This window comes from Leptonotus elevatus, chromosome 17, assembly GCF_054856555.1.
Source record: "Leptonotus elevatus isolate MCC_2025b chromosome 17, RoL_Lele_1.0, whole genome shotgun sequence".
Lineage (NCBI taxonomy): Eukaryota > Metazoa > Chordata > Actinopteri > Syngnathiformes > Syngnathidae > Leptonotus > Leptonotus elevatus.
In genome coordinates this window covers 13,345,482-13,360,153 of record NC_141255.1, presented here as the reverse complement: position 1 = coordinate 13,360,153, position 14,672 = coordinate 13,345,482, and the positions used below count along the sequence as shown (strand labels likewise).

At 40.2% G+C, this 14,672-nt stretch overlaps 1 protein-coding gene across 2 annotated transcripts in view; it reads left to right on the top strand.

The window, feature by feature from the left end:
* The window catches only part of camk1da (calcium/calmodulin-dependent protein kinase 1Da), a 29,278-nt gene that overhangs the window by 11,196 nt on the left and 3,410 nt on the right, over positions 1-14,672 (top strand). Inside the window, exons 1-6 of one of the 2 annotated variants that reach the window (XM_086058381.1) lie at positions 1,266-1,385; positions 3,926-4,057; positions 5,590-5,664; positions 9,232-9,370; positions 9,650-9,776; positions 11,200-11,275. In XM_086058381.1, the coding sequence (XP_085914507.1) occupies positions 3,975-4,057; positions 5,590-5,664; positions 9,232-9,370; positions 9,650-9,776; positions 11,200-11,275 (500 nt within the window). In that variant the 5' untranslated portion in view covers positions 1,266-1,385; positions 3,926-3,974. Of the gene's footprint in view, positions 1-1,265; positions 1,386-3,925; positions 4,058-5,589; positions 5,665-9,231; positions 9,371-9,649; positions 9,777-11,199; positions 11,276-14,672 lie in introns of those variants that run through there. The other variant, XM_086058382.1, reaches the window with a different exon arrangement.

Genomic DNA, 14,672 nt, shown 5'->3' with positions numbered 1-14,672 from the left:
CTTGCTTTTCAAAGGCATCCTCTGAGCTTTGTTGTAGCATGAAGAGATTACACGCTTACCTGTGATCTGGGAGTCGATTTTCAGATATGTAGCAGTCTTTTTTTCATTTTTTTTTTCAATTAATAATAATTGAGCTGAGGTTGTTAGGATCAAGAACTCCGATGTACCAAAATGTTCTTGCGCTCATTTTGAGGACGAAGGGTTGGTCAGTGAAATCAAATAACACAATGTGCAGCTTGTTCAGCTATTATTTAACTTTTTTTGTTCCCATGTCAAACTTCCACCATCATAAAAATGGCAATAGTTAAAGGATTGTCTTAATGTACTTAACTAGCTGACATTTGTTTCTGTAAGAAGTTGATGAGTGCACATTTTCAGGTGACTGTATTGTCATCCCTTTTAAAAGGAGAGGCAGCTGTCAGTCTCCATGTTAAATGTGTCACCTTGTCCTTCTATTTGAGTGCCTCCCTAGCGAGCGCTCTCGTTTGCCGAACGCACACTAACTGCACATGCACACACGGAAGGAGGTAGTGGAGCTGAACCGACACAATTACACTAGTTCAAATGAGAGGAAATGCGGTTGTCGTTGCTGCAGGGACCACCGACGCGCACCGTGGTTGAGCCGCCAGCTCGCCGTTCCAATCTATCACTCCCATAAGGCCTTTGGGGTTGGGGGCGAGGTTATTTTACGGATGATATTTTCTTGCTCTTGTGGTCGTAACGGTGCTGCACGTGTGTGTTTATGAGTTTGTGTTTTACGGCTGCGCGCTATCTACATTTTTAGTGCATCCTTTCTCTCTCTCTTCTGACCTTTTTTCCGCATTACACTGAGCTTGACATTTTATTCAATGAGCGTTCGCATCAATTCAGGGCAAATTATATTAGGAGCATTTCTATGGATCAGCTCTTATCCTTACCCATGGTTACAGACATAGGGATATAGTGGAGACTCTGCTTCTTTCTCTCATTCTGAGTGCGGCAGTAATAGTAGTTGTTCTTTACAGAGGATAAAGAATAAATGACTGCGAGTATTGTCATGCTGTCTGTCACACTGGTTGTGGGTTGTGTTCAAAGTAATTGCTTAAAGGATAAGAACTCAAAGCCACTCAAGTCAAGCCAAGTCATCTTTATTTATATAGCACTTTCAAACAGCCTTAGCTGTCACAAAGCGCTTTACAAAAACAGGGTTGAGGAACAAACCCACAACTTTGGGAGACAGCCAATCGACTCCCTGAGCCATGCAGCTCCTACTGTGGGTTAACATATCGTCATCTCGTGTCAGCTGGAATCTTCGTAACTCCAAGACCAAAAACCTTTTGGATATAAGCAAAGAGTAGGCGTGGCGTAGCTCAGGTGTGATAGAGTGGCAGTCTTCCGAACTCAAGGTTGTGAGTTTGCTCCTCAACCCTTGCATAACTTTTTATTTTTTTTTGATTAACTAGTCAAATTTAGTCAAAAGCTCTCCTTGCAATCCTTAGAATTTCTGAGTGAAAAATCTTTCATAACAGGTTTTTTTCATGGGATAGGCAAACTCTCTTGTACACACTAAAATACTTTGAATAAAATTTACTCTTCCTTCTTTACTCTCTTCCAAGTGTACATTTTACTCTGTACCACAATTATAACTCTGTTTAGAGTAAAAATTACTCTACAGAATTTACTACATGCTAATTGATAGCCTATGGAGTTATCCATGTATGTTGGCATTAAGGCTGTCGCTTTAAACACACTGTGTAATTATCTTTGTATGCACGTACTGCATACGTCCCTTTGTGTCTTTATAATAGATGCTCATTTATACGTGGGCCAGTGTCTTGAATATATGAAAAGCCTCAAGTACACCCATGTGCAGCTACAGCACAAACACTACATCCCACGCACTTGTTTTGTCTGGATTTGACGTCACCAACAACCACAACAACAACTATTATCGGTGCGGGCAGGTGTTGCTTTCCCATGTGTGTGCGCGGTTGACGGACAGTCCCAGTCCAAGGCCCATTATCAGGGGCAACCGGCAGCATGATCACTTGTCACAGTAGCAAACGTGGCGAGCGTGAGGTGAGACGCAAAGAGGCAAGGGAAGGAGCGAGAGGAGGAGGTGAAGGTGACATGAGAACAAGGTAGCGTGACAAAAACATCGAGAGGCAAGCTGGGCAGGAAACCTTCTGTTTTCCTTCTCTCTGTATGTGTGTATGTACTTATTTTTTATTTTTATTATTATTATTTTATTTTTTTTTAAATAGAAAAGAGATGCAACATGTAGAAAAGAGGAGGCTTTTCAGATTCTGGGCTTTTTTAGGCACATACACTGAGCGACGAGCAAACAACACATACCAGTATTTTCACTCCCAAATGACTCGATGAATGAATGAAATGTCACAAGTATGAGTTTGTTAAACCATTTAGTCCAAGTCATAGGTGTTTCTTTGTGAGTTTTGGGCTGGGTTTTTCTTGTTTTGGCACACACATTTATTTAGAAAACCCCCCCGTGAGAATTAGTAATGTACCGATACTGTTTTTTGGCCCCGATACCCAGTTTCCCAGTATCGGCCAATACCATACCGATACCTAGTTATTCTTTTTTTCCAACATGAAAAAGCTGCCCAGTCATTGGTTCATAGCATTCAAGGGCAAATAGGATATCTAGGCTTGGCATGCAATGAACCCGTCACACATTAGTGAATGTCGTGCACAAGCAAGACACAAGATGCTGCATCCGAAGTCCTATATTAGCGTAGGAAATAATGGTATCGACATTGTACTTGTTAGTACTTGCCGATGCCGATACCACTGTTTTAATGCAGTATTGGTATCGGAACAACACTAGTAACAGTGTCTTTGTCTCTGATCAATAGACATGTTCCATTTTCTATAGGATATTTTTATTTGTTAGAGATTTAGTTAAAATCAGCTTGTTATTATTAATATCCTATTGATTAATCGAGGAATCAGATAATAACAGACTTTGAATTATTAAACAAGCAAATGTGCAAGGGAGTGTGTAAGATTTTTTTTTGTTTGCAAACTTGAATTTGCCATCCTCACTTTCCAACCTATATAAGTACAGTATGTGTGCCTTTTAAAAGTGGCGACCTGGCCTGGTGAGTGACGTGGGAGTCAGTGAATGAAAGTTGGCTGTTGTGAGCGCAGGTTAGCGGCTGTATGTCAACAGACTAACAATTAGCATGTGGAAAAATTATTAAGTATGACTTCAATCCAATGGACACTGTGCAACTATGGATTTTTAATTTTCTTTTGGTTTGAATTCACACAATTCAAACAACCATTTAGTCTGCTGTAGCTGTAGACAGAAAGTGATGCTGAAAGACAAACGTGTTGATGAAGAGAACTGTTGAATATTGAAGAGTTAAGGATGGGAAGATGTTTAGCATCTTGGCAAATTGTTGACGCTAAAGGCCGCTGTGTTGATCCTGGTAGATGATCTCACGATGGGCTCATCTTCATTCATCACACTGCTTGGTTTTCTGATACAGCACACACTTCCCCGAACACGCATGCCAAAATGTCTGAATTTGAATTTCAGTTAATTTGCCTTTAATATTTGTGTCATGGATATTTTAACTTTGCATCAGTGGAAGAATGCCTCCAGTGAATCAGTAATTAAAATGCTAATTTTCTCCTTTAGAAGCGGTTCCACTCACTTTGTTCCTCCGGCCCAGTTAAAGAAGTTTTGAGAGCTGTGCTCAATCACAATGGGGTAACCACGGCGACACTTTCTGTAAACCAATTCCAATTGCATACAGTTCTCCTCAGCCACAAAATGAGATACACTTGCGCAAATAATAAACCTTATCATCGCTGTGCCTTTACAAAGGAAATAGCTCTTTTTTTTGTTATTGTCTTGTATCCAACTAGACACAGTTGAGAAAATCCTGAATTTCGATCTCTGCCTGTGTCTTTTCAGAGGAGCCTTTTCCGAGGTGGTCCTGGCCCAGGAGAAGCTGACTGGTCGGATGTTTGCGGTGAAGTGCATCCCGAAAAAGGCTCTGAAGGGGAAAGAGAGCAGCATTGAGAACGAGATCGCCGTGTTGAGGAAGTGAGAGCAGTGCCACTCACTCACTCACACACACAAACACACGCACACACACACACACACACACACACACACACACACACACACTGGTGTGAGCTATCTAATTCATGGTTACTGGGGCAACTATGCATTTCTCTCTCTTTCTTCGCCATGCATCACGAGCCCCTCAATGAGCCACCCCCAGGTCACGAACCAAATCCCATCTCGCGCACACTGTATCTTCCAATAGTCAAAATGTTCACCACTAAAATCAACTAGAATGGATTGACACTGCTTTGTGAAAGCTTATGAATTCATATTTCATCCTTCTTATTGAACGTTATGAAATGACATCAGTCTTTTATGTGGAAATGTTTTCTTTGTTTCTGTTACAACGCCTCTGGGACAAATACTGGGACAACTGATGCTTGTCGTATATTTGCTGATACGTTTTCAAATGATGTGAACATCAACGTTGTCTTTCATTTAATTGGCTCCATTGCCAATGTAAATGTCAATTCGCTAATGCAGTGCTTCCTAATCTTCATGGAACCCAAAAGAGAGAGATTCGAACCCAGACCTTAGAACCGTGAAGCTGATGTGCCAACCACTCACCCACCCTACATACATTATTTGTGACAAAATAATGAGCAATGAAGTGAAATTGGCTAATTTCTTGGAGCACACTGGTTGCGAATTACTGCACGTATGGTTCAAATGCATTATTTTGCTGGCTACTGCTCATTTTTGAATGCATCAAAGGTAATATATTGTATCTCATTAGATTGTACAGGGCTGCAGCGACACATAATAGAGCACCCTCTGTAAAAAAAAATAAAAAAAAAAGATTACAAATCAACTCATACAGGAACAAACGACTCGTTCCTGATTCACAGTTCCAAAACAGAATTGCATGAATGAAAACGGCTTGATGGTGTGAAGCTGTAGCATCTGCGAAGGGCTCTTTTGCAAGTTACTCTGCCATTATCCCTCACCAGTCCTTAAATACACACACTCACATTATCACAGTCCAACCTGTACACTTTTGTGTGCACGCGTCTACTACCAATGAGTCACATCACGGCACTCTGTTTTATCGCCGTCTTGCCAACGCAGCGCTCATGCACTCATAATGACGCTTATATCCTCACCTGGGCACCTACTGGGAATGCCTTTGAGTGGAAAGGATAGACCTGCGGGGATTTACGGCTGCTCCCAAAGCAACCTCCTCACACTAAATCAGTTGCGTTCAAGGTATTAGGATAATGCATGCACACACTTGCATAGACAGAGACTTCTGCCCTAACTATAGAGAAATCAGGAAATAAGTGACAGACTTGAGCTAGAGAGGTAAATTGAGGGTGAAAAAAGAGATGTCAAGGAAGCCACTCTGTCCAAATAGTTTTACATTATTTAGTCTTAAGTCCATTAATGCAGCAGAATCGTAATGGCAAACCTTATTGCCTCATTTAGTTGCATTAGTGCGTGACTGAATTTGATTAAAGATGCGGCCCAGCTCTGCAATAACATATTTAACTCTTGGTTTGTCTTTACAGGATTAAGCATGAAAATATTGTGGCACTGGAGGACATCTACGAGAGTCCGGATCACCTCTATCTCATTATGCAACTGTGAGTCGAACTGGTGAAATATTTACAATTATAACTGATGAATCGCTAAAGAACAAGTCCTAAATGGCTGCATTTCACATACCAAAATGGGCTTGTACATGGTTCACCCATAGGCGGCCTACTGGCCTCCTCTCGGGGCTTATATAAGAGGAAACGCTGGTCTGGCAACATTCAGTCAAGTTCAGTGGAAGTGATGGTGGAGGATTACACAATCGTGGCGCTATTTGTAGCTCCATGTCAATAGATTAGTGCTCATGTTTGGGGCTTCTTGATTGCGATTATCAAAATACAGGAGGCAAGATATTTGCTTTGAAATGGAAATTGCGTAAAAGATGAAAATCGTTAATATAAAAGGCTTTATTATTGTGTTATGGGTAAATTCACAATCATTTTGTAGATTATTTATTACGACCTTGTGATTTGACGAATTACGCCCAGCAGTGGCTTTGTTTAACAATTCATTGCCCATATTCAAATATTAATGTTAGTTAATTTCTTATGGCATTGATTCATTTTGCATTATTTTTTACCCCCTCCCGACATTGTTTGCAGTAAATACTGTATCTGGCATAGGTAAAACAGAATGCTCTTAATTTAAATCCCTCTGTTGGCCAGACTACACTGAGTTTCCTGTTGTCCTCAATAAGCCAATTAACAAAACACTTGTGTTTGCTGCCTGCCTCTCCCAGCAATCCTCCCAATAGACTTTTAACCCCATTAGGTTTGACATCTTGTTGGCGAAAAAGTTTAGATTACATCCTCTGGAACAGTTTTGAGCTTTCCATTGTCCACAGTTTCTGTTGTCACTTGGCCTTTTGAAAGCAAAAGAGAGTGAAATGGTTTCAGATGAGCCGAGACGTTCCTTTGGGGAAGACCCAACCGCTTCTTTGTCCACATGCACCTCTATCAGCATTTCTCATTTCTCTCCTTTATCTCTCCGTCTGCCTCCGCCTCCTTTTGTCCTTCCTCTCTTTCGCCATCCCTTCACACCTCATTTCCATCACCATCACCTTTTGCCCCTCCACCTGCTTACATGGAATTCAGTTTGCTTCTTCTTTTTTTTCCACCCTTCCTCCCTCCAGCAAGGCCATTTGCCAGGTCAGTGCACACCACTGACCATGTTTACAAGGTCAAAGGTAGCATCTGAAATGTAACCGCTAAAATAAATTGTGAAGTTAAGCACGTACTTACTAACTTGCAAATGGAACCCTTAATATTAACACATATTTCCCGTTTGAGACGCTTGCAGCTTTCAGTGCACGTCTTTGCTCGAGCAGAAAGGGGGGAAAAAAAGAAAAATTGAGTTAGTCCAAATCCCATTTGTTGAGGCTTTTCGTGCCGCAGGCTGCACTCTGCTATAACACCAAAACAACCAGCATAAAGCATTTGTGTCATAGTTTCAGACTGACAGAAAACGGTCTTATTCAAGCCAACATACTGTACACTGAAGGAATACAAGCCCTTTGAAAGCACATTAAACACAATAGCAAGTTTTAGTTAGACTCACTTGGTTGTGAATTACAATTATTTTAATCAAAATTTTTGTTTTCCATTGGTGTGTATTATTTAAACAAGATACATTTTTGTGTTCACATCGATACATTTTATTTTGCGAGGGTATTTTTCTGCCGTATTACACGCCAAAATAAAAGGAAACTAAGCTGCTCCTAGTGTACTCGTTTAAATTAGTGTGGCTAAAGTTGAAGCTTGCATAACAGCGCTAGTCTCACCTCATTTGTTTGAAATTGAGTCGGGAAGAAGGAGTCGTTTTGTTTTTACAGTGAGTCGTAGCGTGGCAGATCAATGCAGTATGACAGCGTTTGCTTTGTTTCCGTCAGCTTATGTAAGCACCGACACCGCAGGGAAGGCAATCAGTCCTTGCTGCTATGAAAATCGATGGCATCGAGTGCAGGGAAACTACTGATGTTTTTTTGTGTGACAAATTACATTTTTGTAAAGGACAAATTGTTTACAAAGTAGTAGAGTAAGTTGTTGCGACACAGAAGCTGAACAAGCTAACTACTTTATCATCAACACAGTCAATTATGTCTAATAGTATTTACATTACTTGTTTGACAACATTCACACACATCTCTGGCAGTGATGTCACCGCATGACCTCGCTGCCCCAATGTAAACATTTACTGCTCATAGCCCCCAGGCGTCATATTTGCAGGATATCTGGGTTAGCATCAGCTGTGATGTGCCAATGTTGTAGTTTGCTGTTTTCTGCATTTTGGGGCATTTTGTGACAGCATTCTCTAACATTTTGACACTTTATTGTTCTTAATCAGTCAGACAATGGATGCATTCAAGCAGGTGGGAGTTACGAATACTTCTTTGGAAAAGTGACACGTTGACAGCATTCAATCGGTAGCTTAGCAGAAGGTTGAAAAATTTGTTAAAAACAAAATGCCACTATAGATGAGGGATTTGTTGAATGATTATATATATTACAGTATTGGGCATTCACTTTCTCTGTAACGGGCTTACCCTCTAAACGTCTTTATCTTTCACAAATTAGGTCTTTAATACAATTAGTGCACTTATAGTAGAAGAACAAACAAGTCCTCCCCAGGTTTGTTGAGGAGCTAGTACAATATTTTGTTAACATTGAATGTGATGTGCTCTGCTTGGGTCACTGTTTGCAACACTGCAATTCCTTTTGAAATGACTTCCCATTCTGCTTCTGCCTAAAAATGAGAAATATTCTTTAAAAGTGAGCGGAATCACAAGCAGCCTCTGACCACAGTCCCCATTGTGTGCACACAAAAACATAAAAAAGAAATTTCTGATGAGAAAAATCCAACAGTAAAAGCAATTTCTCTTCTTTGTTGGAACACAACTAGAAAAAAAGACAATGGAGGAAGACTGTTTTTCCCTTCCTTGTCTATGTGATGAAACTTTAGACTTCTCTTGAAATTGCTCATTTCATTGTACAATAGATACTTTAACACTGTGCCAACTTTGTAATATTTGCTGTCTAGTGTGTCAGAATTATTTAGTAGTTGCAGTGGACCCCCCCCCCCCCCCCGCCCCACCCCCACACATAATAATAATAATATAATAATAAATAATCTACAAAACTGTAATGAGATTTTCACTTTATGAGATTGAATTGTCCAGCAGGGGGAGCTGCTTGCCTGTTGATACCGATTTAGTGTGAACTTATTCTCTTGTATGAATGGCAACAGTCGGATACACAGGTTAATTGTGCCTTCTGCCATTAAGTGAAAGAACATTTAATTGCTCTGCTTGCAATTACACGTTGTTGGCATACATAGATGATCAAAGATACATAATTTGTAGTAAATAAATAATGATTTTGGACTAATTAAGTGAAATTGGACATTTCATGTCGTTTGGATGTTACAAATAAAATTGCCCTATTTGGTGATTTCTTGACGGGTTTGTGGCATCTTAGCAATGGTAAGGAAATAAAATGCACCACATTTGGTCCACGTGCACAAAATTTTACCTGATCTTGTGTATTATTATCAGATGCTTTTCCAGTGTGTACACTGTGCATGTATGCTGATAGTCATTAATACACACTTAAATTGTGCAGGGTGTCCGGCGGTGAGCTGTTTGACAGAATCGTGGAAAAAGGCTTCTACACCGAGAAAGATGCGAGCACGCTCATCCGACAAGTCCTGGATGCTATGAACTATCTGCACAATCTGGGAATCGTGCACCGAGACCTCAAGGTAGGCAGCCCGCGCATAAAACACGCTCTATCGCTTGCTCTCACCTCTTAAATGCATTTTGTTTTTAGATTTAGTGCTGCAATAACGGCAGTGGCTTTTCACAATGCAATAGTGCACTGCGGGGTCAGTGTGGTGCGTGCTGCCGACTTAGTAGTCACACGAAGCTCAATCTGACCAGATGTGTCTTTAATTCCTATTACTTAAGCTGTGATTTTGTTTTTAACTTAAAAAAATACACTTGGTCAATCAATATCTTCTTGGCCTGTCTTTGTCCTGTAGCCGGAGAACCTGCTGTATTTTAATCCCCATGATGGTTCGAAGATCATGATCAGCGACTTTGGTCTTTCCAAGATGGAGGGCAGCGGCAATGTCATGTCTACTGCCTGCGGCACACCAGGATATGTCGGTAGGTTACAGTGTCCATAAGTTTTGGCAGTGCATGTATTGTGGATGCTCAAGTGTCAATGTAAAATTTTCTTGGGATGGTGACGTTTCCCCAGCAGACATGAACAATTCAATGAGCGCATGTTGTGTCCGTCTGACACCAGGCAGCTTTATGCAGGTTGGGTCATCGATGTTTTATTAAGTGTGTGTGCGTGCGTGCGTGCGTGCGTGCGTGCGTGCGTGCTCGCTCGTAAGACAGATGTTCAACACACTTGTCCACACAAACAATTGCAACTTGTTGACATGCAATTTCAAGTCTCTTTTTTTCATTTAAATTTCACAACATGTTATTTAATTTGCACATACACAAAGCCTACTTACCCTCTATTTAATTTATTAAACTTACACACACACACAAAACTTGGTCGCATGCATCTAATAATGCAACAGTCAATAAACCAAAAACCCACCAGGCCAGATCTTAATGATAAAGAGCAAAGTGCAAAATATTTGCGTCATTGCCAAGCTAATGTTTTGGAGATCCTGTTTCCTCCGGTAACATAATCTCATCTCATTACTGTGCAAATGAGGTCCTTAATGCTCAATTTAGAGTGCCCTTAATAAGCATTGAGAATAGTGCGCTTCACTTCACACCACAAGGATCTATACAAGTACCATTGTTTAACATAGTCCGGTATTATTATAGCATGGAAGAGGATTTAAATATAGCGCATTTGTATAGAGTACATACATCTAATAATCCCTGTGCTAATCTTATTCTAAAATACAGAGAACCAGACATAATGACCTCACATGTTGGAATCGAGCAAAAGCAGCAGACCTTCACAACATCACAATGACTCATGGTCTTACTATAAACAAGTACTCTCTGATTCAGTACATGTGTACAAGCGGTATATTTTGACCCATGTTTATTTTTTTATGTAGTGGATATTATAAAGTTCCCCCACCCCTGTGATTAAGAAAAAGAGCCCAAGCTAAATCATTTCAAAACTTTTTCCACCCTTATTTTGACTTGTAACCTTTTTTTATGTCCACTATTTGGATGTCAAATAAATGTCTACGTAGCCTTGTATGTGTGAGGTCAAAGTTATTCTAAATTGTGTTTCCTCATCCAGGGCTTGTTCAAGAGATGTGTTTCTCATTCAAAATAGCAGGTCTCTCTGTGTTCGCAACACTTGGGGACAATGATTTTTCTCGTCAGGTTTTATCGAACAGATACCATACCTTTCCCACCATTACAGAGCCTTTTAAAAACAGCTAAAGTTTCACATAAAAAAAAAAAACTCCCACTCCTACTTTAACATCACCCTCAAGCACTGGCTTTAATGGTACATAAACAAGCACAAAGCTCCTGTAAAAGGGACTTATCGTAATTAAGAAGCTTTAGGTGCCAAAAGCTTACTCTTGTCTGTCTGTTTTAGCGCCAGAAGTTCTTGCCCAGAAGCCCTACAGCAAGGCAGTGGACTGCTGGTCCATTGGAGTGATCGCATATATTCTGTAAGTCATACATTTCTACAACCAATCCTACAAACGTTATGGAAAGTAGTTATTTGTACAACATCTTTACTCTTCGTTCTATACGGACCGTGGTTGAGAGTAAGCTTCGTGTTGAGTCAAACAGGTGTTCTCTGTGCCCATAATTAGCATAACGGACCATTTATTTTCAACAACTGTGCTGCGGAAAATGTCCAATTTCACTTCACTGGTGTGAAAACTTTGTTATCAACTGCAAATAATGTGTCTTTGTTCAACTTTTTATGTCATTGATGTACAGGCTGAACAATGAACTGCTCCACTAGATGGCAGAAGGTACAATTAACTAAACGGTTGCCTTTAATACAACAAAATGGTAGCCTTAAAGCTGCAATATGAAACTTTTTTTTCCCCAAACAATAAGCTTTTTATTTGACCATTTGTGACTGAAATGCCTTCTAATTAGTAGATTAACACCTTAGCTGTTCACAATGGGCACTCCTGCAAGCCTCTGGCCAATAGTTTTCAGACTGGAGTCGGGTTAGAATTTATCGCGCCCTGTCTGTGGATGTGACGTAATGTGCGTGGTGTGTATGTGAAGAACGGAATGTGCAGTTTCATTTTTCATCAGCAGGTGGCAGTAGCGATTCAAAATGGAATATTCTACGTTCAGTAGCTTTAAATTAGAAACAATTAATATCTCACTTTTTTGACTTTTTTTAATCCACTTAAATTATGTGCTGAAACTCAACTTTGTGTTTATCGATAAGTAGCATGAAAATGTCATTGAATGCCACTCTGTCCAATCACATTTATTAGCTGATGTGTGTGCTGGGTGCACTGATGATGATGATGATGATGATGGTAATGTTGCTAGGCGCCGTCATCAGAACCAGATGCGGTTCTGTGCGATGCCCTTATATGGAAATGGAGCCAGACATATTGTTCTGCTTGTTTTGTATTGTGCTTGGCCCTTCCCGCGCCAACTCACCTCTGATTTCCTCTTACACACACACACACACACACACACACACACACACACACACACACACACACACTCACTCATGCAGGTGTTTGCGTATGTTACTGAAAAAAAATGTGAACTTAAGTGTCCTGTGGTTCCTTTCACCTTTTGTGGCATTTGTTTGCTTTCGGCCCCAATTACAGATTTCACTGTCTGTAATCCTTCAGAGATGTGTGTTATGTCTACATCGAGACCCCACTGTTGTCCAATCCGTGTGTTCGCCGCTCGACTAGGGTTCGGAGGTCAGAAGGTCGAGGTCAGCAGCAGGTTAATGGGACGAGAGATGGCCTCAAAGGACACACACACAGATTTGTGAAGTGCGTGTGTCGGTGCTCAAAGAGAAAGAGCGGCTCCCCGCTGGCAATTTGCACAATTAGTCTGGCGATTTAGACCTTGTTAGCTTTTAGCTGCTGCTCAGGTGGAAAGATCACATCAGGTAATCAGCCATGATAATCACCCGGGATTTTGTGGCCGCATTGTCTTGGATCGTTGGTGGGCAACAGCCAAACATTACGTGATAAAGAAAAGAAATGAGACAACGAAACATCTTTCCTTCTTTTCTACTTCCTGGTGTGCACATTTTGAAAGCTTTCAGTCAGCTTGACATGACCATTCGGAGTTTATCACCTTAAGAGAAAGCACAAATCACACAAATCATGGAAAGTCTTTTTTCATCGCAGCAGGCAGCACCTTGCCTCCTGTCTCCTTCATATTATTTTCTTGCGTGTGTGTGTGTGAGTGTGTATCGATGGAGAACGGCATTTTAATGAGTCTTTAGGAAAATCTCAGTGCATCCAGAACTTAAGTAATGAGGTGCAGATGATGTTTTGTTGGATCGGCATTAATTACAATGGGAGATTGAGGCAATTTGTCTTCAACACTCCAAATCTCATGTCAGCTTGATGGCAAGGGTGCAAGTGCTGTGAAATCACTCCAAACGGAGCACTGTAAAAATGATGAGACAAAGTTTATTTTGCAATTAAATGAATGGTCTGTATTAAATAGGCCTGAACAGTTTTGCACATAATCTAATTGTGTCCCTGCCCCCCCCCCTCCTCACTATGTTGATTGCATTTTAATATGCGTTTTTTTTAACAAATGCAAACAAAAAATTCATCTGTATTATGATAAACAATATCAGATTTATTAAAAATAACTGTTTTGTTTAGGTTTACACAAACAAACAAAAAGGCAATTGGATTAATATGAAAGACTTGAGTTGTTAAGATACTAAACACTTTGACTTGCAGTCTTTTAACTCTTTTACTGCCAAACGTTATCCAAAAAACAGTGCCAGTTGATTTCGAGCATTTTAGCTCATCTTCCAAGGCAAACTGAATATTGTGTACTTGGACTACACACACAAATATGCTGAATGAAAGATCACGTTCCATTCTTTCAGAAAGAAAGAAAAAGTATGTTTCTACCTTATTTCGTTCTTTAGTAATCACCGTTTGAAAATAGGTAATTGGAGTGACATTGAGTGAAAATGGAAAAGATAAGGAGAAAAAAAGCTTTTTGTGAAAAGATACATTTTCTGCATAACAGTGACCTTGACACTAATATTTTTGGTTTAGTGACGCTCTGTGAATTAGATTGAATGTGACAAAGGCTTTGATCAGTCACGTCATCCTTGAAAACGTTCTATTACATCATATCAGTTATGTTTCACTGCAATTGCATACACCGGCAGAACATTGAAAAGAGATACAATACTGCCATTTGCTGGCCATAGTTAGTGAGTGTTTGTGATTTTACAAGTCGTCAGCTCTGCGCAACAACTTCCACTGCCCATGGAGGGAAAAAAAACGTAATAAACGTCAATTGACGTTTTTGGCGGCATTCATTTGGATTTTAGTAAACGTCATTAAACGTTTTTGGCGGTAAAAGAGACAATTTCACAAAATTCTACTAAAAAAGTGTGACTCATATATAAATCAGCAAGTCATAAATGAGCTTTTAATCCATGACATGTTCGTTTCAACTTTTCACAATACAAAATGACGCTGAAGGGTTTAATTTTCCCCCCAAAATTGCAACCATTGCCATTTGAAAATTGCAATCTACTACATTGCAATGTCAATTGGAATTTGATGAATTGTTCAACCCTAGTATTAAACATAAAATGCATAAATAATGGTAAAAGCGCTTTTATCTACACCATATGGTGCCCAAAGCACTTTGCAATGCCTCACATTCACGCACCCGTTCACACACCAGCAGTCGGCTGCTGCCATGCAGGTCTACTGGGAGAAAATCGAGGTGCAGTGTCTTGCTTAAAGACACTTCGACATGGTCACCGGGGGTGAGGAATGAACCCACAACCTCACGGACGGGAGATAACCACTCTACCACTGAGCCACACCGCCTCATATTGCGTATTAATAAATTAACTAG